Source organism: Quercus lobata, chromosome 9 (genome assembly GCF_001633185.2).
Source record: "Quercus lobata isolate SW786 chromosome 9, ValleyOak3.0 Primary Assembly, whole genome shotgun sequence".
In the NCBI taxonomy this organism is placed as follows: domain Eukaryota; kingdom Viridiplantae; phylum Streptophyta; class Magnoliopsida; order Fagales; family Fagaceae; genus Quercus; species Quercus lobata.
In genome coordinates this window covers 32514815-32536697 of record NC_044912.1, presented here as the reverse complement: position 1 = coordinate 32536697, position 21883 = coordinate 32514815, and the positions used below count along the sequence as shown (strand labels likewise).

General features: G+C 36.7%; 1 protein-coding gene across 1 annotated transcript; it reads right to left on the bottom strand.

The window, feature by feature from the left end:
• Positions 1 to 572: 572 nt before the first annotated feature.
• On the bottom strand, positions 573 to 2139 carry LOC115961607. The gene is made up of 2 exons (XM_031080556.1): positions 1879 to 2139; positions 573 to 1619 (listed from the first exon to the last, which is right to left on the bottom strand). Exons 1-2 carry the CDS (start codon positions 2137 to 2139, stop codon positions 573 to 575), a joined length of 1308 nt encoding a protein of 435 aa, XP_030936416.1.
• Between the last annotated feature and the right edge of the window lie 19744 nt (positions 2140 to 21883).

Below are 21883 nucleotides of genomic sequence, written 5' to 3'. Positions count from 1 at the left end.
TGCATCCTATAGGGAAAGTAGCTTATAGTATATATGTCATATTTGGTCCTTAAAATTTTTTTCAATATTTCTTAAGTTATACAAATACATAATTGAATGGCATATAGCATGTATTTTGTTTCAAGTTGCATTTAGAAGAATGCCACGGTTCAAACTTAGCGTACCTAGTCTGCGAGACCACCACTCGTCGGTACCTTATTCCGCTTAGGGCATGTTCTTCGGTTATGCCCCTCTTGGTCACACAACCCGCATTGCACCTTCCTCCCCCCCTCCTTCCATGTTGTGGTTCTCGGCCGTTTCCTGCCCTCGTCCATCTCATTCCTGATTCGTGTTGAGATAGGACGACCTTTCTCTCGAATCAATCGGGGGTTAGGGAGGACCCTTCGAGTTTCTTCAGGATCCGACCATGATAATCTATCTTTCAATGGAGGGAAAACGGGAGCATAGCTCCGGAACAGTGCATCCACGCTATAGCATGGGTCAATGTACTGCTCTGCATCATGTCGATACCTAATACAAACTGCAATGACATGTGAACATGGTATCTTGTATAGCTTCCATTTCTGACATGTTCAAGTTCTTTGCAACAAATTAACTCCATGTGTGTGATCCCCATGTCCATCACTTGCATAAGTATGCGGTGTATCTACTAGATATGATTGTTGTTGCGCGCTCAATCTTGTCACCCTGTGATGCTCCGCCTTCGCCTTATTTCTCATGAATATATCCAAGGCATATTTAGTCCATTTTTGTCCCGAATTTAACTGTGCTATGCTCTTATTGCGACGATCATCGAAGTAAGAATTCAATTTGAACCATGTGTATTTCACCATTGCCGTAATGGGCAGGCTACGAGCACCCTTTAGAACACCATTGAAGTACTCGGAGACGTTTGTAGTCATCGCCCCATAACGATAACCCTTGTCAAAAGTTAGAGCCCATTTCTCTTTGGGCACATCCTTCAGACATTGGTGCGCATCCCGGTTGACATTCTCAATTAACTCGAAGGTGGCATTGAACTTTCGCTCCTGGGTAGCACTTGCTACCCTCCATACTAGATTCTTTAAAGTTTCATTGTTCCATCTAGTGTTGACGTTACTACATAGATGACGAAAGCAGTAACGATGTTCTGTCATGGGAGGCCGGAGGGAAAAGTCTCGATTAGTGTCTCTAAAGATAGCTTGTATCCCAGGGTGTCTATCAGATATGACACACAGATGTCTCCGGTCGGTAACATACGTTCTTATACAACCCAAGAACCAACCCCAAGTCTCTGTGCTCTCGCTCTCGACAACGGCGAAGGCTACTGGATAAATCTTATTATTAGCATCTGTCACCATTGCAATCATCAATTTCCCTTTATATTTTCCATAGAGGTGGGTTACATCAATGCTAATCACAGGCCTACACTTCTTGAACCCAACAATACATGGACGAAACGCCCAAAATACGGACTTGAATGTACAGGTTCCCCGTTCATAATTATTGTCCACTAGTAACTTATACTTTGTACCCGGACTTGCATCCTTAAGTCCTGCCAAAAAACGCGGCAATTCTGCATAAGACTCCTTAAAATCCCCGTATATAGCTGCAACAGCCTTTTGTTTGGCATCCCATACCTTGTATGTAAACCATAATGATTACGTTAGAAATGAATACAAGTTAAATAATTATAATTGAAGAAAACAAATCAAGACTTGTAAGGCTATAATATTTCTTCGCTCCGCATTCCTTTTTTTCTTTTCTTTTTTCAATTTCAATTTTCATAATATAAAGTATTCATGGGTTTTGGGAAAAAAATATCATGATTATACTTCCCAAAAGACTGATGTCTCTACGTTGTATTGAAAATAGAATGCAAGTTAAAGAATAGAATACCTTGTAGTGAGATACTTCGTGTTTTAAGTCTGCCAAAGCAACATGGCGTAAGTTCTTTATCTTATACGTACGATCTTCTCGTATATAGCGCTCAAGTACATATGCTAGAAACACCAAATCAATCATCCGACCATCATGAGCATTCTGAATTTTGTCGCACGTGTGGGGGCCCTTGCATTTTGCGATCTTCCAGACACTGTCTCCCTTGCAACATATCGCACGGACTGACCATGGACAAGAATCATCCTCGCAACTCACCATAAGCCTCTCTGAGTCTGAATGCTCAGTTTTGAAGCTAAAATTCTCTCGCACTGTGTACCAGGTCAACGCATGTCACACCGCCAATTTAGTCGTGAATATCATCTCTTTAATTGGCTGCTCCCCAAGCGTCCATGGTAATACTTCCGCTTGCATAACCGGTGATGGATCAAACATATTATCCCAAGTGTTTTTGGTGAACCATTCCGGCGTAGGATCAGGACCGGGGTATGTCTCTCTATTCTCTTCTACAACCACATCTTCAATATGATCAACATCCTCATGTTCACCCATGGTATCTAGGAGCTCCTCGAAGTCATCCCTAGTAACATCGATATGAGTTGCATCATCACCAAGTCTGTGATCATCTTCATTTTCGGATGTGCCCCTATGCAGCTCATCATCAGCTAAATGCTCTCCTTCATGCACTTGCTGGGGCCCTTCCTCCTCCTCAGTCGAGTTCACATGGGGAAATGTCTGCCACGGTTCACTGTCATACCCATCTCCTGTGTTCTCTGCACACCCTTGATAAGATCTTTCTGGTATTGAGTCGATGTGCTCATCTACTCTTCCATCCAAAATAGTATATTGGGAACCCTCTCCAGCCTCTACTGTGGCGGGCTCAACAGTGACATAGAGATCCGAAGCAATGAATCCTCGAGCCACCATTTGTGCAACCATTTCCCACAACATCTTCACTTCGGTGCCACCCGATAATTGTAGTGAATTGTAGAAAACCTGCGTGTCTACAACCCGTTGAGGTGCTCGATACACGATGGAAATGTTATGCCTACAGTGGTCTAACCCCATCACCTTCAATATTCTTCGTTGCAAGTTCATAAGCCCTATCCCACGTTTCACCTTAACATATTTTTGCTTTTGATTCGAGCCTTGGTATGACAACCCATGCAACTCATGATAATACATCTCTCCATCATAGTACACATAGAAAAAATGAAAATCCATCACCGACCTGTTATTAACAAAATAAAAGTTGTCATCATCTATAACCACTTACATAAATATGGCGTATGATAAAAACAATTTATATTCAAACTCAACCTCCTCAACTTTGTGTATAGAGATATAAATAATTTTCAATCGTTTTGACCACATATCTATAATTTATAATAGATTTAATTACAATACTTGGCTGCTAGCAAATTGTTAAAAAAAAAACTGTGTTTTATTTAATATTTAGATAACTTATAAATTATAGAATAACTTATATTTAACTTATAAATTATAGATAACTTATAAAATTTCTTCACTCTGCCACTGAGCATGGGGCGGGGGGGGGGGGGGGCCTGTAAAAATGCCTGAATGATAATGTATTGGTTTAAAAATTTAGAAACTTTGACCCCTCTAATAAAATAAAAAACTTAAAGATGATTTTTTTTTTCTTAATTTATTTTAAGGAATCAAAGTACATGTCTAAATTTTATGTATTATTCTTCTAAAGCATATAATAATTTATGGATTTACTATCTCTCTTTCAACTATTAGTAATTATGAATTGGTTATTTTTATTTCTTTCTTTTAACAATAAAAAAAATATGCTTCTAATTGCAATTGTTTCTTTACAATTTATTTTGTTACAATATAGTTGTGCTCCATTTGTTTTGACAAAAAAATTATATATATATATATATATATATATATCAGCAGTTGTAAATGGACTTTAAACTTGCAAAAAACTCAACTCATGAATTGTGGTCATGCAAAAAAAATCTAATACGAACCACACATGTAAACACAATCTAACAAAACATTTAACTATATTACCTCTATGTACACAGCAGGCAGGACCCAAAGGTTAAATGGTTTGTCTTCAATGGAAAAACACTGACACTGAGACTTGCAGATGGTGACCCATCAGTAGCTTTTGCTTCAGTATTCTTTCACTCGGGCATTCGGACTCTTCACATGGACTTGGCAAGTGCAAGACTTATCTCATAAATGTAGCTGAAAGCTGGTGAGGGTGGTTGTTAAGGTACACCATTCATTGTGCATTAAGTCAGTAGTTGGCGTCAGAAAAGTGGGCAGGAGGTTTCAAAAGAAGAAATATTAAGAAATAATTATTTCCTATAACAAATATTTCCAACTCTAACAAATAGAATAAGTGTTTGTAGATTGTAAGTGTCACTCTGTCATAAATTTATATTAGAGTAATGTTACAACCACAAATTATTTTACAATTTTTACAAAATGTTGATGTGGCCAATTTCTTATTGGTTTTTATTTAGGCCTTCCATTAATATCCATTTTTTCATTTATCAATAATCACTCCCCACATCAGCAGTTTGTAAAAAATTTTGTAAAATAGTTTGTATCTCTAGCATTATTCTTTATATTATATGTGTATGAGTGTATGTAATATTGATTGTGTGCATTATTTTTTGTTATAATGTTATTTGTGTAAATAATAATGTGTGTGGATGTTTGTGTGTACAATATAAATATAAGAGAAATGTTTTGTCACTACTTTCATGGGAAATGTAACAATTGCTTTAAAGGTATCCGTTAACATGACCCTAAATATAATATAACTTTATATGACTTAGTAATTAGGAAATAAAGAAGGTTCGTTGCATGTGTGTTTATTGTTACCATGTTATAATAATTTTTTGTTATAAAGTCAGAAAAATTCAAGAAAAAAAATTTGTAAAGTTAGTAATTGTTCAAGTATTTTATTGATTAAGTAGACACGTAATGTGTTATTTATGTATGAATGACTGTGGTTGTATGCGTCAATAATTAATACAAAACCAATGAGTTCAGTTTATTCATTTAGTTTAAAATATTTTTATAAAAACAAAGACAAATAAATAATAACAACTGCATAAAAATAAAAAACGTTTGACAAACTTAACAAAATAAAATGGTCATAGCTACCCACAATGACAATTAATACTCATAATGAACATATAACAATTCAAAATTTTAAAAAACTTGTAGAAGGAAATTGTAAAATTTTTTTTTTTTTTTTTTGGGGTAAATTACACATATATTCAAGTAAGTTTTTTATTAATTCTCAATTCTCGTCAATCCAAAAAAAAAAAAAAAGGAATTTACCCAATGTACCCGAGTTTGGTGAACTCGGGTACAAATCTACCTGTTTTAAAAAATTAGGCAGATTGGTACCCGAGCCCACCAAACTCAGGTACCAATCTGCCTATTTTCAAAATTAGGCAGGTACACGAGTTCACCAAGCTGTACCAATTTGCCTAGGCAGATTGGTACCCGAGTTTGGTGGACTCGGGTACTTTGTAAAGTACCCGAGTCCACCAAACTCGGGTACCAATCTGCCTAGGCAAATTGGTACAGCTTGGTGAACTCGTGTACCTGCCTAATTTTGAAAATAGGCAGATTGGTACTTGAGTTTGGTGGGCTCGAGTACTTTGTAAAGTACCCAAGTCCACCAAACTCGGGTACCAATTTGCCTAATTTGAAAAAATTAGGCAGATTGGTACAGCTTGTCAAGTCCTAAATGAACCCAAGAGAATCCTAATTTACCATCAACATCTGTCATTGCCAACTCCATGGTCTAGAATATTCCAAATTTCAAATGGTACATCTATTATAACAAATGTAAACCATCATCAATGCATTTTCTTCTAAAATTCATGACATCTTTTAGTAGTGACAAGACACAGAAGCCATCTGAAACTTAAAATAGACTTCCCCAAGTAGCAATGATACATAGTTGACATCATTCTTTGACAGTTAAGAACTTGAATTTGTTCCAAAATCATTCTTCATGTTTCTTTGTAACAGAAAGTATTACGTTTTGTATGTACAGGAGCAATATATAAGTAACCGCAGGGAAAGTTCATGGTGGCTGAGAGAATCTGGGATTTTCTAGTTTATATAGAAAAGGAAAATTTTTAAAGTTCATTTACGATGTCATGGTTTTATACACTTCAATAAATAAGTAGATCTTTAGGGGGAAATGGAAACACAGATGGGATAACATTCTTACAGTGGATATATTGATTGAATTTGAACATCAGCAGGGAACAACTTGCACTCTTCAGAGAATATTTGAGCTTGTTTTTCTGCAATAGAATCTATAAGCTGTATATCATTTGCTATCTGCTCATCAATGCTGCAATATAACACAAACCAGATTTTAAGTTCAAAGAAATTTGAGAAATCAGATAGCAAATATTACGCATTTATTATGCAAGTTACTGATAGTTTTATGAACCACAATTGCTCTTCACCAAACATGAAAACTTAGTTGTCAACCAAACATTAAAGTCAGAATCATCACAACCTCCATTCTGGATTATCAGCATAGATGCTTGCCTCCACAAGATCTACAATAAGACGAAGCATTTCAGTGCGGTCCTCATAGCTTCCTCGTCCCTGATAGAGGAAAATGTATTTAGCAAAAAATTGAGGAAATTCAGATGACAACAAGGTTTGCCACATGTCAAATATAATCTACAGTTCATGATACTCCAATAAAACATATGATCCACACATTTGGTTATTCTTATGTATTAAAAATTTGATTAGAACCTCACCTAGATGCACTGTGCAGTCTGATTGAATTCTTTTGAATCATCATTTTTCTAGTCCTTTTTCTCTAATATCATCTAGTCTATCTTCTACTGCAAACTTAATTTTCCATGAATATGCCAACATAAATATGTTCAGCATTTATTGTTTCCATGAAGGCTCGGTCACTAGCCTTTTAGGGACAAAATTTACTTATCGAAAGAAATGAATAGAAAAAATAATAAAATTTGTTTCCAAGAAGGCTTGGCGTTAGATGATTATATATTTTGACAGCTCCCTAGCATTTTTTGCAAAAAGAAATAGATAAATTTTGTTAAAAATTTAGGAGATACTTACAAAGCGAAGGAAAACCACAACTGTTAGAGCACAGATGCCTCCAAGGAGAATATGAAGACCACTTCTGGCAGTTTTCTGCACATCAGAGTTGTATTTATCAAATAAAGCATATAATAAAGACATTTTAAACACAAAAAGAACAGATGAACTCAAAATAAATGAATATCCTTAGAATATATAAAAAAATATTTAAATGCAAGAATTTTCTTAGCATTCTGTTTAGTTTTTGATAATTTAAGCAGATAGGTGTGAACCTTGTTTCAAAACACTGATGTTAGAACTTAGAACAAGTCTACTTACACAATAAATTAGTAATTTATAGTTGATTCCATACTAAGTGATGAGAAATCATAATTTACCATCTCAACAAATTATTAAGAAAGTTGTGAAATTTATCAATTTTTTTTTTTTTTGGTGGTTAATATGCAGCAAAATCAGTAACTTTATAATTATGCATGGGATAATCTAAGCTGGCAAGGACAAAAAGATCATATACTATTGTTGTGTCAAAGTAGTACTGATTCTTGACCATTCTTAAATCATTCTCATTTTCTTCTCCTCATCGGTTCCTTGATTGGTCTCACCTTGCCTGAAAAGAATACAAGCAAATACTAATATGCAAATCATTTAACTATAAAGAGATGTAAATGTAATCGGTATTGAATCGAACTATAGTACCATGTCCAATCCCACAATCAGGAGGATGTGTCCGTGTCCGTTGCGGCCTTCGCGGCCGATCCTCAATGTGTGAAGCCTCTAGTGGGGGGGGGGGTGGGTATCTGTGTCTGGATGAACTCGGTATGCACAAACTCAGGGGGGACAGCACCAGGGGTGGGTCGCCCAGTAGTGGGCATGAACCTCATCTCATCTCTACCATGTACAACTGCGGGGGCAGTGCCAGTAGTCAGTGGGGGAAACATACGGGTGGTGGGCAACGGAGATGTACTAGGGGATGTGGGTGGGCAGGTACCATCGCTCCTCATGGAAAGGGACCGAGATGTGTCTCCATGGGCACATGTATGGGATGGACCCGCATCTTCGTGTGCCATGGAGCCTATGTCATAAGCAGTGTCCAAACACATCTCATCTGTTGTTTGACTTGCTTCCTCCATGGTGTGGTCATGCACGGGTGTGTGGCGCTGACTAGATGTGGGCACGGGTGTGTGAGGCCGACTAGATGTGGGCACGGGTGTGTAACGCGGACCAGATGTAGGACGCTGACCAGATGTGGGACGTCGACTAGATGTGGGCACGGGTATGTAACGCTGACCAAACATGGGAGGCCGACTAGATGTATGACGCTGACTAGATTGACGGCCTCCATGCCCTTGACGTCCACCTGCTTGCCGACCACGCCCTACAGCCGATTCACTTGTGTTGCCCACCTCGCGTGCATGGTCCAAGGTTAACCGACCGATCTCTTCAACAGCTTGCAAGGCATTAATAGGGTCGGTGTAAATCTCAGACCCTGGTTCGCACTTCGCCATAATGCTCAACTGCGATTCAACCTGTCACAAATATACAAGAATAGTGTTAGTAGGTTGAACTAAACTATGCAAAGCAAGGTACATTTATAACGAAACAGTCTTTGTAAACTTACCAAAGTATCCCAGTACAAAGTCTCTTTTGTAATATGGCAAACAGTGCGGGGATGAAACCACACCATATACTCGTCATTGTAGCTCATCTCCCCATGAAAGGGCGGTGCATCGGCAATTGTGGCGTGCGCAACCCATTTAGCAATATGCGGGGCATGTACTTCAGCCCAATCTTGATGGTGCTTGCCCTGGAGGGTTATCTTGTGCAGTTCAATTAAAGTATCAACATCGACTGGTATGCCTTGCTTCATCCCAAACTGTCAAAGAACACGTTCGGGATGATGGCCTTCAACCACCCAAAAATGTATGAGCGGCACGATAGACCCCCATATGTGTTGGCCTGCCGTACAATATACGGGCAGGGAACCCAAATAATTTCTGTACGGCTCCCAGACAATCTACAATGATCCAACAGATGCAAACAACCATATTAACAATATAATTAGAAAAAATGTGTAACGAATGTGAACAATACATGTAACTCTGAAATAAAAAATGTTTATTCATTCCAAAGTGAATTGTAAGTACAGAAACTACATGCCAAAATGGTTTGCACTTGTAAGACACGATACCTGATTTGGTCGTAGCGAAGTAGGCGACACACGATAGGCACGTAGGACGTGCATTGAATGTTTAGTTGTTATCTTAGCTCCTTTCCATCTAGTAAACAACACATACGTAACCTTCATATTAGTTACTTACATAATTCCCATGCGAACAAAGTTAATGAGGAAATGTAAAACGGTAACTATCTAAGATGCTACATACCTGATAGCAAGTGGACCTAGAGGCAGTGCCTGGTGTGGATGCCTCATCACAGGACATATGTGTGGAAACCTCGCCCACGCCCACAACTGCACCAATAGCAGTGCACCGCCGATCTGCTTAGCTGTCTTCTCTGATACCTTACAGAGGTGTCTATAGAGCAAACTTAGTGCTACACTACCCCAACTATACTTCTTTCCGTTGCTGATTGGATTGAAAAATTGCAGATACCTAATTGAGATCCGTTCTCCAGACTTGTCCATAAACAGCGTACCACCTAACATCTCCACTATGTAAAACCGAGCATACTTTTGCACAAGCTCCTCAGGGGCGTCAACCGGGAGAGGGTTGCTAAACTGATCCTCAAGCCATTTGGCTTTTACCCTCGGCCCTTCCATCACTCCTGTGTTCTTATTACTACCAAGTTCTCTCTTTGGCGGCCTATGCCCTAGCAACCTGCCGCAGAGGTCGCGCCAATTGACTATCGGGGATGTATATCCCACCACCGGCAAGCCATCTACATGAACCCCCATTATAACCTCCATATCTTGTAGTGTGATGGTCATCTCACCGTGGGGCAAGTGGAATGAGTGCGTTTCCGGCCGCCATCTCTCCACCAACGCTGTGATCAATGCGTGGTCAAGGTCCATATGTGGGACCCGAACTAGCCCATCTAACCCCGCATTAGTGATATAAGCGACAATTCGTAGATCTAACCCATCTAACCCACCTTCAAGCAGACCTTTCTCTCGGTGACGATAAGTCAATACACCTGGCACATCCTGCAAATACAGCAGCTTAGTATTAATAATAATTAGAGTACCACATAATAATTACGCTTCAAAGTTAAATTCCAAAAATCTTTCTACTACATATACTGAACAAGTGCATACCTCGCCTTCCAAATGAGCATCCCAAAGCAAACTTGAACGATGCTCATCCTGCCTCGTCAACAAAGTCCGTATAGAGGGTCCTGCTCCATGTGGGTCCATATCTGGCATTTGGTGACAACAGCAAGACAGTCTTATTTATTTATTTTTAATTATAAACATATTTAACTGAAAATGGCAATAATATATATCTAATGCAGCCTTCACTGATTTCAATAAAAAAATTTGAATTAAACTTGAGAAAGTGAGAGGGAGACTCAGAAAGTGAAGGATGAGAGTTTAAACTGTGGGTAACAGTAACAGGGGTTCTTAGAGTTTAATGGGAATAGACTAGAACAATACTCCCATTATTCAACTCAAGTTAAGGTGTTTTCCAATGTCAAACATAGGCCATCATGTCTTTCCCACAACCTGAATAACAAGTTTTCATTCGGTTTGACATGCCCCCCTACTCCTAGTGCCCCTAACTTGAATCAAACACTCATTTTTCCTAATGCAGTCCTTCACCCTTACTGCACACGGTAATCAAATTATAGATTGAAACAATTCTGGGATTAAACATTAAGATGTCTTTGTATTACATTGTACTATCATAAAGAAAATGCCTAAATAACTTTGAGGATAAGTTTTCAATATAGGAAACCCACAAACTTATTTAAATACCAATCACACCCAAAAAATGCCAAAAATGTAAGCGCATCATGGGTAGTTCAATTTTCTTCTCAAATATAGAGTTTTAATGGCTTATTGACTTGAATAAAATGAATTACAAAATAAAATTAAGTACGCGATTGTGTGGTGCAATAACATTCTTCACAATACAAATTGCATAAATTCTCTTTTTAATAAATCTAAAATATTCAAATAAACTTGCATATTCACATTTGCATTAACCCAGTATGCTGAAAAAAATATTGGAGACAAAAGCCAACATTATTGTACTAATCCTCAAAGGCTTTAATTATTTAAGGACTTGCATGGTGTCAGTTGGACTAGTCCAACTTATTTCCTTCAAAAGCATTGCTTGATGTCATCAAAGTTTTGAAGTTTTAGTTATTTTTCAGTTTGTTAAAAACTATAATATTTTTTTTTCTAACTATGTTGCTCTCTCTTAGAGATAACAAATAGAATATTTTTAGTATTAGAAAAGAAAAGCTGAAAATCTAGAAAACAAGGGTCCATAATTATTCCATTTGTGTGTAATTAGTAAATGATTAAAAAAAATATCAGTGTCTAAATACTAATAACTATTAATTGAAGATAGGTTAGCATCTAATTTGAAATAAGAAAGGAATTCAGTATAATAAAGTGATCAATACTATTTTCCCATATGCAATCTAACTCTACGATAGCTAATGTTTAATCAGATGACTTTAATTCAAAATCAAGATCAGGATACTCTACATTTGATTCCTTCCCTTGTGAAACTTTAGTTTTTCATATATCTAAAGGTGTATGGTGCTATGTAATTTAAAATAATTTCATTCCATCAAGTAATGAAAGATAATTTTAGAATCATAACATCACCTTTAGATTAATGAAGAAATTAAAAGGACAAGATCATCTCCATGGATTACATGACTATCACTTATTTGAGTGATATAATATCTAGGTATGAAAAAAGTATCATTTGGTTATAAAAATCGTGTTACCTAGAAAAGAATAATAATCTCTAACAGGATCATTTCCATGGATTATATGGCTATCACTGATTTGAGTGTTATACTATGGGAATGAAATAGTGTTATACTGTTGGTGGCGCCATGCATTTCTGATGAAGTGGGAAAAAATCCAAATACCCACAACAAAACAGAAACAGAAACAAACAACAAACAACAAAAGATTTCCACAGCAACAAACACCAAAACCTTCACAAAAAATCCCACCAAAACCTTCACAAACCTTCACAGCATCTCCTCTACAAATACCCACAAAGACCCACATATACCCACAAATACCCACAAATACCCAATGCTCCAATCTGGCTCCAGAGAATGGTTCTGTAACTAGATAATAACATTTACAGCATCTCCTCTACAAATACCCACAAAGACCCACATATACCCACAAAGACCCACAAATACCCAATGCTCAAACAAATATTGAGATAAGGAGACATACCTTGTGAATCCAAACTGAAGATGCAGACCGACAGTAAGAGTGAGAGCGAGCGCGAGACTGAGAGGGAGACCGAGACTGAGAGGGAGACCGAGAGCGAGAGGGAGACTGAGAATGAGAGCGAGCGCAAGACTGAGAGGGAGATTGAAAGCGTGTGGAAGATGATAGCGAGATTGAGAGGGAGATTCAAAAAGTGATAGCGAGATTGAGAGGGAGATTGAGAAAGTGATAGCTGAGATTGAGAGGGAGATAGCGAGATTGAGAGGCAGATTAAGAAAGTTTAAGTGTGGGTAACAGATGGTTTGGTTTATGGGTAACAAATGGTTTAAGTGTGGGTAACAGGGAGACAACTCGGTAGAAATGGGCTAGAACAGTACTCGAGCTTCACGAGCTCGGGCACCAAGCTTATTTTTTTAATTAAGCTTTCCATGTCATGGTGCCACGGTGGATTAAAAAAATATGGTATTCGAGCTCGCCAAGCTTGAGTACCACAAAAAGTGATAGATCACTATATTTTTCTGAAACAGTGTTTCTGGGCAAAATATTTCAAGAATTGATGGTAATTGGCTATTTTGCCCGTATGTTTTAGCTAGTACAGTAAATAGATCCCACCACTTTATGCAAAAATTGGAGTTATAGAAAAGAGATATAAAACAAATTAAGTTATTTTTAAAGTGAGTGAACAAATAAAGTTAGAGAAATAAATTATGGAAATTATATATGAGTTATAAAATTTGAGTTACGAGTGATGCTCAATCCAAAATCATTGAGAAACTATTTTGGCCTTTATATATTCGGCCAAATAAAAGAAAATGAATTCTTTGTTTGCGTTTTCAAGGTTACATATTTTATTGAAAAATGTCAACAAAAAGAAAAAGGGTCTTTGGGCTGGGCTCAATAAAGAGACGGGCGGGAGAGGCGGGCCAAACAGTGCCTTAAAATAGTTCGATTATAGGATCTGCCAGAAAATCTTGTGGCAGAGTCTTGAATATGGTGTGGACAGAGGTTTCAGTTTCAAGGTGTTCTTTCGGCCACAGGCACTAGGAAGGGAAGCTAAACAGTGTTCAACTATTTGGGTCAAAAATAAAAAAATTAATTGCTAAAATCTGGTCAAAATTTTATTTTTTTTGGCAGAATGTTGGGGCGTAGGGCCTAACCCATGAGACTATGAAACTACTAAAAATGCATAATTTAAAAAAATTAAAAATGCAATTAGTATGGTGAGAAAACTGTAAAAGTTACGGTGGAATTCTTAAAATTAAAAAAAAATAAAATTATGTTGTATAAATGTCTAAGCATTGAACGTAATCTTGAGAAGAAAGTTGCAAACTATTTTATCATAATGAATTTTTCCATATTGTTTTATGCGTTATTTTTTTTATTATGAGATTGCTTGAAATTATTCCCACAAGCATATATAAAGGTTAGTCAGTTTGGACTGGACCAACATCACACTGCCATTCTTGAAAAAAAAAAAAAGCAGCAATTTAGGGCAGTAAACGAGCAGAGTTTTATTGAGTAGTGCATATACAAGTTTGACTTGTCAAGAAAAGTCAAAAACTCAAACTTGGCTTGAGCTTGCAACAAGTTTAAAAATATTGTTTGAGCTTGAGATTGTGGGAAAGCCAAAAAGTTTAAGCTTGGCTTGACTCAAGCTTAATATCAAGCTTAGGTCAAGTTTTTAAGCTTAAGATCTAAAAAAATTAAATTATCAAATTAAATTTTATCATGCATCTAGTCCTACTTATGATTAGCTATTATTCAAATTAAAATTTTACATAATTAAATTCATTCATTTGCTATTCCTTGTCTACAGTTTTAGCAATTGTTCAAAATACAATTTTTACATTCACGTTAGATGGTGAAGAACTAGAAAAATACTTGTTTGTGACTATTATGAATGAGAAAATACTAACATATTTCATAACTTTACTTTAGATGATTGATTAGGAATGATCATATATGACCCATTTAATTTATTTATTTATTTTTAAATGTAGTTATAGTCTAAAGTGTTTCTTGGTCAATTTAGAGGGAAATAAAAAATTAAGGTAATAGGTAGTGATCCTATGTTTGCCATATCATTACTAAGATATGTGTAATGAGTATATTTAGCTAACACATATAAACTTTAAACGAGCCTATGATTGGATTATTTTGTATTAAACCTAATAGCTCACGAGCTTGTTCGTGAACAAATATTTTTTGCTTAGGCTCGGCCAGTTTGTTTAACGAGTCTAAAACTAAGGCTCAAACTTATCTTATTTATAAATAAATAAATATAAATAAGTTTTTTATGGAGCCCCATAATCATTAGTTCATTTCCGGCCCTAAGCAACAGAAAGAGTGAAAGACAACAAAATCAAACAGAAAATGGAGAAACACTAAAATTCAAGCAATTATGAAATAATAGCACCACAAAATTATGGACCCAGTTCTGAACCTTGTCTTCCTTGACTATAATTAGCAGAGAAAATAACATCTTCCATGAAATGCGTATTGAACAATGATGGAAAGATCACAATATATGGAAGAAAAAACTAAAAATCATGGAGCATCATACAAGAGCAAAACGATCACAAATGTTGCTTCTTCTTTTTGAAAGTGCAAATTCAACCAACAAGTAAAAAGCTTTACTCTTCATATGGTTAATTTTTTGCTTTAGACTTGAAAAGATTGAGACTTGAGAGTATTAACTCTGAAGTTTTAAGGATTATTAGAAGCTCACCTTGTACAAAGGATAGAAATACAGATTTCGATACCATGCTAGTTTGAAAAAGAAAGAAAAACCTATGAAATTCTTCCCACTTCAAAGTTGAGCTCTAGTTGCATACATTGTCTAAGATCTCAACAGAAGGGGAACCAAAATGAAGAAAGTAAAAAAAAAAAAATAAATAAAAAAAAAAAGGAAGAAGAAGAGCAAAATCCCTTTTTCTTCTTCTTAAATTTCATTTTGCTACTGCTAGTTCCTTCATCTAGTAGTACTAATTTCTAGTAGACATTGATGATTAACAGAAAAACCCGAAATTGCCATTATCAAAGTTGAGAGCATAACTAAAGGGGTCATAGTTGAAGCTGAACCTCTTCTGCTCCTTGGCCCGGTGGCTCTTCACTTGTCTCCTAACTTCAGCTCTAACCCTCCAAAACAAGCTTCTCAATTTCCTCTTCCCGCGCAGAACCACCACATTTGGATCAAAGCAAAACTCAATCACGCACATTTTTTTTTTCCTTTCACCACTCCCTTTGACCCAAATGCACAAATGCAAGAAAAACAACCAAAGCGCAGGAGGAGCATAGTTTTAGTGGGGGCCGGGGTCTTATTAATATCATGCAGTGAGTGAGACTGGGCATGGTAAAAAGTTAAAGTGTGCATTTTTTTTTTATGGGGGTTGGTGAAGCTGAAACTGAAAGCTGTTTGTGTGAGCGTGTGGCAGCAATTGAGACAGACTTTTATATATATATATATATATGTATGTATGTATGTATTTCTCTCCATGCATTGTGCTGTCGCTCTTGAGAACTCTACGGTGCTTTCTGTCTCAAAGGGTATACGAGGGAAGGGAAGGCATACTCTGTCACATTGGTAAGACCGTAAGAGAGATAAATTGAGAAGAATAGTATCACTTCTGCTCCTACTAATAACTGGGCAAAAAGATATTGTCAAGGACTTTTTCTCTTCTCTCTTTTTCTCCTTGTTGAAGAAGTTTGTTTTAAAATGTCAAATAACAATAAGATTAGGAGAACTTTTGAAAGCACTATAGAATATAGATACCATCAAACATGCATTGATTGGATAGATGGATTTGCTTTTGAGTTTGATGGACAGATGATACATGTGTTGCCTGCACTTCTCTTCTTTTGGCTTCTTTCTTTTCTTCTACTACCTCTATTATATATGTTCTTTTTTATAATTATATACATATTATGTTTGGTGTTAAAAACAAATTGGTAATTATCCATCTATATTTATATGGACAAAACTAATATTGTTCTAATTATAATTTTAATGTCAGTTGTGATGAAAAGAAAATGGTGAAATTGAGTTTCTAGCATTTTTCATGTCAAATCAAAATGTTTTACAGTTTTAAGATATTTGTCATTAAAAAAAAGGATATATTTCACTATGCAAATAAAAAGTTAAATCTAAATGAGTATCCAATGTAATGTTATATAAAATTTTAAATAATGTGGTATTCTGTACATTGCCAAAAATATAAATTGTCATACTTTTTTGTATTTGACTATATACATCATTAATCACAATTTGACATGTATTCTTCCTACTTTCTTAAAAAAAAAAAAAAAAAAATCATTAAGTAAAAAAAAAAAAAAAAAGTATTGTTATCTAAGAAATAATTTCTTTACGGTCTCACCTTTTTTTTTTAGTGAATTCTTCTTCATAGCAGTCCTATAACTGATAAGTATTCTTTGGTTGTTAGAAGCAAAAACAAACGAACATGAATAATTGACTAAACTTACGGATCAGCCACATTTGTTTGCTTTTAATTGCAGTTTTGTTCGAAAGTAGTACATTTTAACTCATTGTAGAAGAGGGCATCAGGTATATGTTTTCTCTCTCTCACAGTTGGTGGGTCTCACTCCACTGAAGATTAGGACCCACTAATTGTGAGAGAAAGAAACATATACCCAATGCAGGGTGTATCTTCTAATGAAACAAATATGGTTCAACTTAGCTAATAATGACATAAAAATCAGTAAGTGTAACAACTATGAAGCCAGCAAAAAATACCACAAAAAGGATGCGCAACTCAGTGCTACTGCTAGTCATTACTCATTACCCATTATTCAAGATTGAGGGACCTATATATGTTTCACACACTGTTTAGTTTGTGAGTAGCTCATGTCTTGCGTTCACCTGTACTGCTGTACATTGTGATTTGTGAACAACTTTGTATGATCGATTGTATCACTTCTTTCTTTCTTTTTTCAATTGTATGATTGTATCACAGACCTATGTAACACTTGCATCATTTATTATCTGCTTTCTCCCCTTTTTTTTTTTTTTTTAAATTTTTTATTTATTTATAATTATCTAACAAAACATGTGCACGCATTAAGCGCCCTTCTAATCTGAAAAGTGATTACACTTGTGACATGTAAATTCCACAAGTACTGCCAAAGCATTTTTGGCCAATGTGAAAGCAAGATTATGGTGCGTGTGAATAATTCTGGTCAATGACAATGAGGGTCAAACTAGCTACCACACAGGCTGATATTTTGTAGTCTTATGCCAAAGTAAATATGATTTTTTTTTTTTTTTAATTTGAAGTAAATATGGACTTAATTAAAGAGAACCTTGTGTATATTTATACTTCTAAGTTAGCAAAGGAGAAATGGGCAAAGAATCCTTATATTGCTTCTATTTGCTATGGTCGAACTGTTTCATGAACTGCCAGACTTCTTTTGGGATGGAACTTATGTTATCTTGACCTCTCCCTTGTATGAGTAGGCCTCGTCAATGGGCTGGGTCGGGCCAGACCGACTCGTTTTTACTTGGTCCATGGGTCTAATGGGCTGGGTTTAACGGGTTGTTGACTAGTCAATGGGTTGGGTTGGGCCGGGCTAGATGGAAAAACCCTAGCCCATGGCCCTACCCATGGGTAATGCCCATTTGGACTTTAGTGGGCTAGGCTAGTGAGGTGGGTTTAATGGACTACCAATGGACATTTTTAACAGGTCTTCAATGAGGTTATAAAAATTTAACCAAAAAAATTATAATTATATATTATTACAAACTATCAAATTGAACAATTAAATCTACTAAAAAGATTCTATTAAAAAAAATACTAAGACATACCTCTTAAAAAGGTACTAAAATAAGATTAATTAACTTTTATTGATAAGAATAAATAAGTACATTGAATTAAATATCAACTCTGAAAGGAAATATTTGAAGAATAAAATATCAATTCTTAAAGGAAATATATGAAGGATCAAATATCAACTCATTAAGGAAAGAATTTCTTCCAACCAATGGTAAGCCTTTTTTTTTATGGAATTTCTTCTATAATTGTAACTTGTAAGGAAAGAATTGGAATTTATCAAAGGAAAGAATGACTTTCTTTCCAGAGGCACAGAGTTAGAGCAACAATCATCTTAGTAACTTTATTTTAAAAATCAAAGCTACTAGACTAATACCAAAATATATATTTATTATGCATATTGTATCACAATCATTTCAAGTATTTAGTGGTTAGGTGTGTGGTCTTAAAGTTTTTATAATGTCTAAAGTTCAATCCATCACCCACCCAACCCCCAAATTATTTTGTTATAAATTTTGGGCAATGAGTCAGGCTAACGGGTCGAGCTACTGGGCTGGGCTAACGGTTAGCCCAGCCCACCAGGCGCCCATGGGTAAAGAAACCAACCCATGGGCTGTTTCATTGTGCTACTGGACTGCCCACGGGCTTCAATATTACCGGGCTGGGCTGCCTATTAGCCTGGTGGGCTAGCGGGCTACTGGGCTAGCCCATGGGTCATGGGCTGTTTGATGACCCTTATGTATGACCCATGAAACCGGCTCTTAACATCCACTGCTCCTTGTTGGGAACCAAGGATCCACTCAAGGCAAATTTACCAATCATGGCATTTTGGAGTCGATGTATGCTAAACTCTTCTATATTGCCGACATCACATAGCATCTCTTACAAACACCAGTGCACTGTCTTTCAATTGTGTCAAAATGCTTATGAGGCTAATTTTAAATCATATATGTCCACCTGGGATGGGGGTTTGACCTATCATTAAAAGTTTGTATAGTTTTGAACAATAATCACATGGTTGAAGGCACGTGCACAGGTCAATCTGATTATTGATGGTATTTTCAGAACGTAAATTTATGATTTTGCTGGGGGCTCTAGACATTCTCAGCTGTTCAGCATGTACTTGGTCCTTTTTTTTTTTAAGACCTCCCTTTTGGACTTGAAGATATTTCTGAGATGTATGAATTTGACCTGAAAGAAAGTGGTTGTACACTTTTGAGTAACAGTTTGTAATTGTCTCTTTAATATTATTGCTCTTCATGACTTATCAAAAAAAAAAGTTAGCAATGTGCCGCATGAAATTTAATTGGTTAGATAGAAATGGATATTGTGTTACATTAAAGTGACGCCCAGTGTCTATGTTAAATTAATTTTTGAAAAAATATATATAACTTTTAATAATAAATTTCTCTCATGGTGCTAAATTGTGAAAACAGGGACAATTTGAAGAAACACAAACAGAAATTAAGGCAAGCAAGAGAGGGAAAATGTGAGAAAGTGTCAGAGAGATTTGAGAGTAATTCTAAGATAGGAAAGGTATACTAAATTTCATTGATTTCTATGGTGGGCCTTTCTGAGATTGTGGGCTGGGCTGCCTCTTGCCACACTACGGCCCAAAGGTTCTAGGTAGGAGAGTCAGGACCAGTTCAATTGCAACTCACCTTAGACCGGCTTGTGTGCAAACTAAAACCCCTTTGTCGAAACTTTGGTCACATGCCCATGGCAAGTGAGACTGTTACAAAAAAGTTATGACAGACAAATACAATATGACAACAATAAAAGAAATATATTTGCTATTAGACAGAATAAGTAAAGGATTCTCAATCAAAATAAAGAAAGAGAACAACACAACACCAAGAAATACATTATAAATGAAATGGCAAAGGCAAAAGAGAAATAATACTGGTACTTAATTAATAAAAGCAAGGAAGGAATGGCTAGTATGCCGTACTTAGTTGCAGTACGGGACTAAGACCAAGGAGGGAACCACTCCCTCAATGTGAATAACCTCTCAGTAAGATCCTATTGTAGAAATTACCCACTTTGAGAGAACGGGCTTAAATGGCTTATAACCAAAAAATCCTTAATCCTTAACAGAGGATAGGCTTTTAGAGGAAGAGAAGGGGTTAGAGTATTGGTGCATACTTGTCATTTTATTCTCTCTCTGTTTTTCTTCTTAACTTTCTCTTTCTTTCTTCTCCATTTTGTTACTCTGCTTTTCCCACTCTTTTCTTTGTAGTTCTTACTCATGTGTTATAGTGGTGATTGTTGTTGTTGTTGTGAATCTCTCGTTATGATTGTTGTTGTTGTTGTGAATCTCTCATTATGATTGTTGCTGTTGTTGTGAATCTCTCATTATGATTGTTGCTGTGTTGATCCCCCCTACTATGCACGGTGAAGGTTCCTTATATACTGTCTGTCGCAACCAATTTTTACCATTTTACTCCTTAACCACCTTTGTCTGGGTGTGGGTGTCCTTCCAAACCACCCACTGGTTTGTAAACTGCCCAGTCACTACTACTTACCTGTGCTGAACGTGCCATTCCCCATTATCAGACAAAAAAATCTATTTTGTTTGTTTGTTCATCATGGCATTCATATCCGCAACAGCGTGGGTATTCTCTCTTACTATCCCTCATGACTTACACCTAGTGGTTCCAACTCATCATTCCCTCTTTTGAGTGGTATGTCATCCCAACAGGACATTTCCTCCAAAAGAGTTTGAGTGGAAACCCCAAAATAGGCTCCCCCCTTCTCCCCACTGCCAGGCCATACGCTCTCTTACCTCTGACCCATGGCCTACCACTCCTGTATTGGCTGGTTACAAGTTGGTAGTGTCTGAGCCTTGTGCGTACTCCCCTTCCGTGTGTGTCCAAAGCTTATCTGCTACTTATGCGTTTGCCATGGCCTAGAGGCTCGTCTGTGTGTTCTGATGCTCCTTCTTGACTTCTTGTGGTATGAATTGGTTTCCTGATCCTTCATTTTTTATGGCTTGCTTCCTTTGAGGGCTTGACCTTGCTTGATTGTGGGCTTTTCTCTCTTTAGCCCACTCTTTGCTCCTTCTGTTGGCTTGCTAGTATTCCTACCATGTCATCATGTTATTCCCGTTGTGGTGTTATTTGATCCGTGCTTGCTGGGGCTCTTTTAGGCCTGATGTATGCTCTTCTTTCGCTTGATTACAATGACCCAGCATTGTCACTGGGTCCGCATTCATGCTACTTGGGCTTTCTTGACCCATTCCCTTACTTACGAGCTTCCTTGGCCCATTTCTTCCTCCTTGAGCATCCTCAGCCCACTTTCTTTCCTTGGGCATCCTTGGGCCATTCCAACTTTGCATTCCCATAGGCTTCTACTAACTCTTTTGGGTTTCCCCGGCCCAATTACCATATCCTTTACCTTTGGGGTTCATGATCTTTCTATCAACCCTTTACTTACTTACTTCATCACTTTGGGCCTACCTTGGCCCATTCTTGCTTTCATAATGCCCATGGGTTTACTACTTCTTTCTCTAGGCTCCTTTAGACCCGCTTGCTTCCTTTGAGGCCCATTTATCATTTTATGGGCCTTTGATCCATCATTCTTGCCATTTGGGCTTAATGGTTTTTCTCTCAATTTACTAACCCTTTTCTACCCAAATTGTTGGGCTTCTTCCTGCTATTGGGCTTTTCCAAAATGAGCATCAACAATTTCTAATTGCTTCTATTATATATATATATATATATATATATAT

What these genes read in the sequence shown, in the direction of transcription:
- LOC115961607 (XM_031080556.1), bottom strand. Translation starts at nt 2,139, where the DNA reads ATGGTGAGTTGCGAGGATGATTCTTGTCCATGGTCAGTCCGTGCGATA. An exon ending in ACGAAGTATCTCACTACAAG is followed by an intron (nt 1,620 to 1,878) that starts GTATTCTATTCT and finishes TTTACATACAAG; the next exon opens with GTATGGGATGCCAAACAAAA.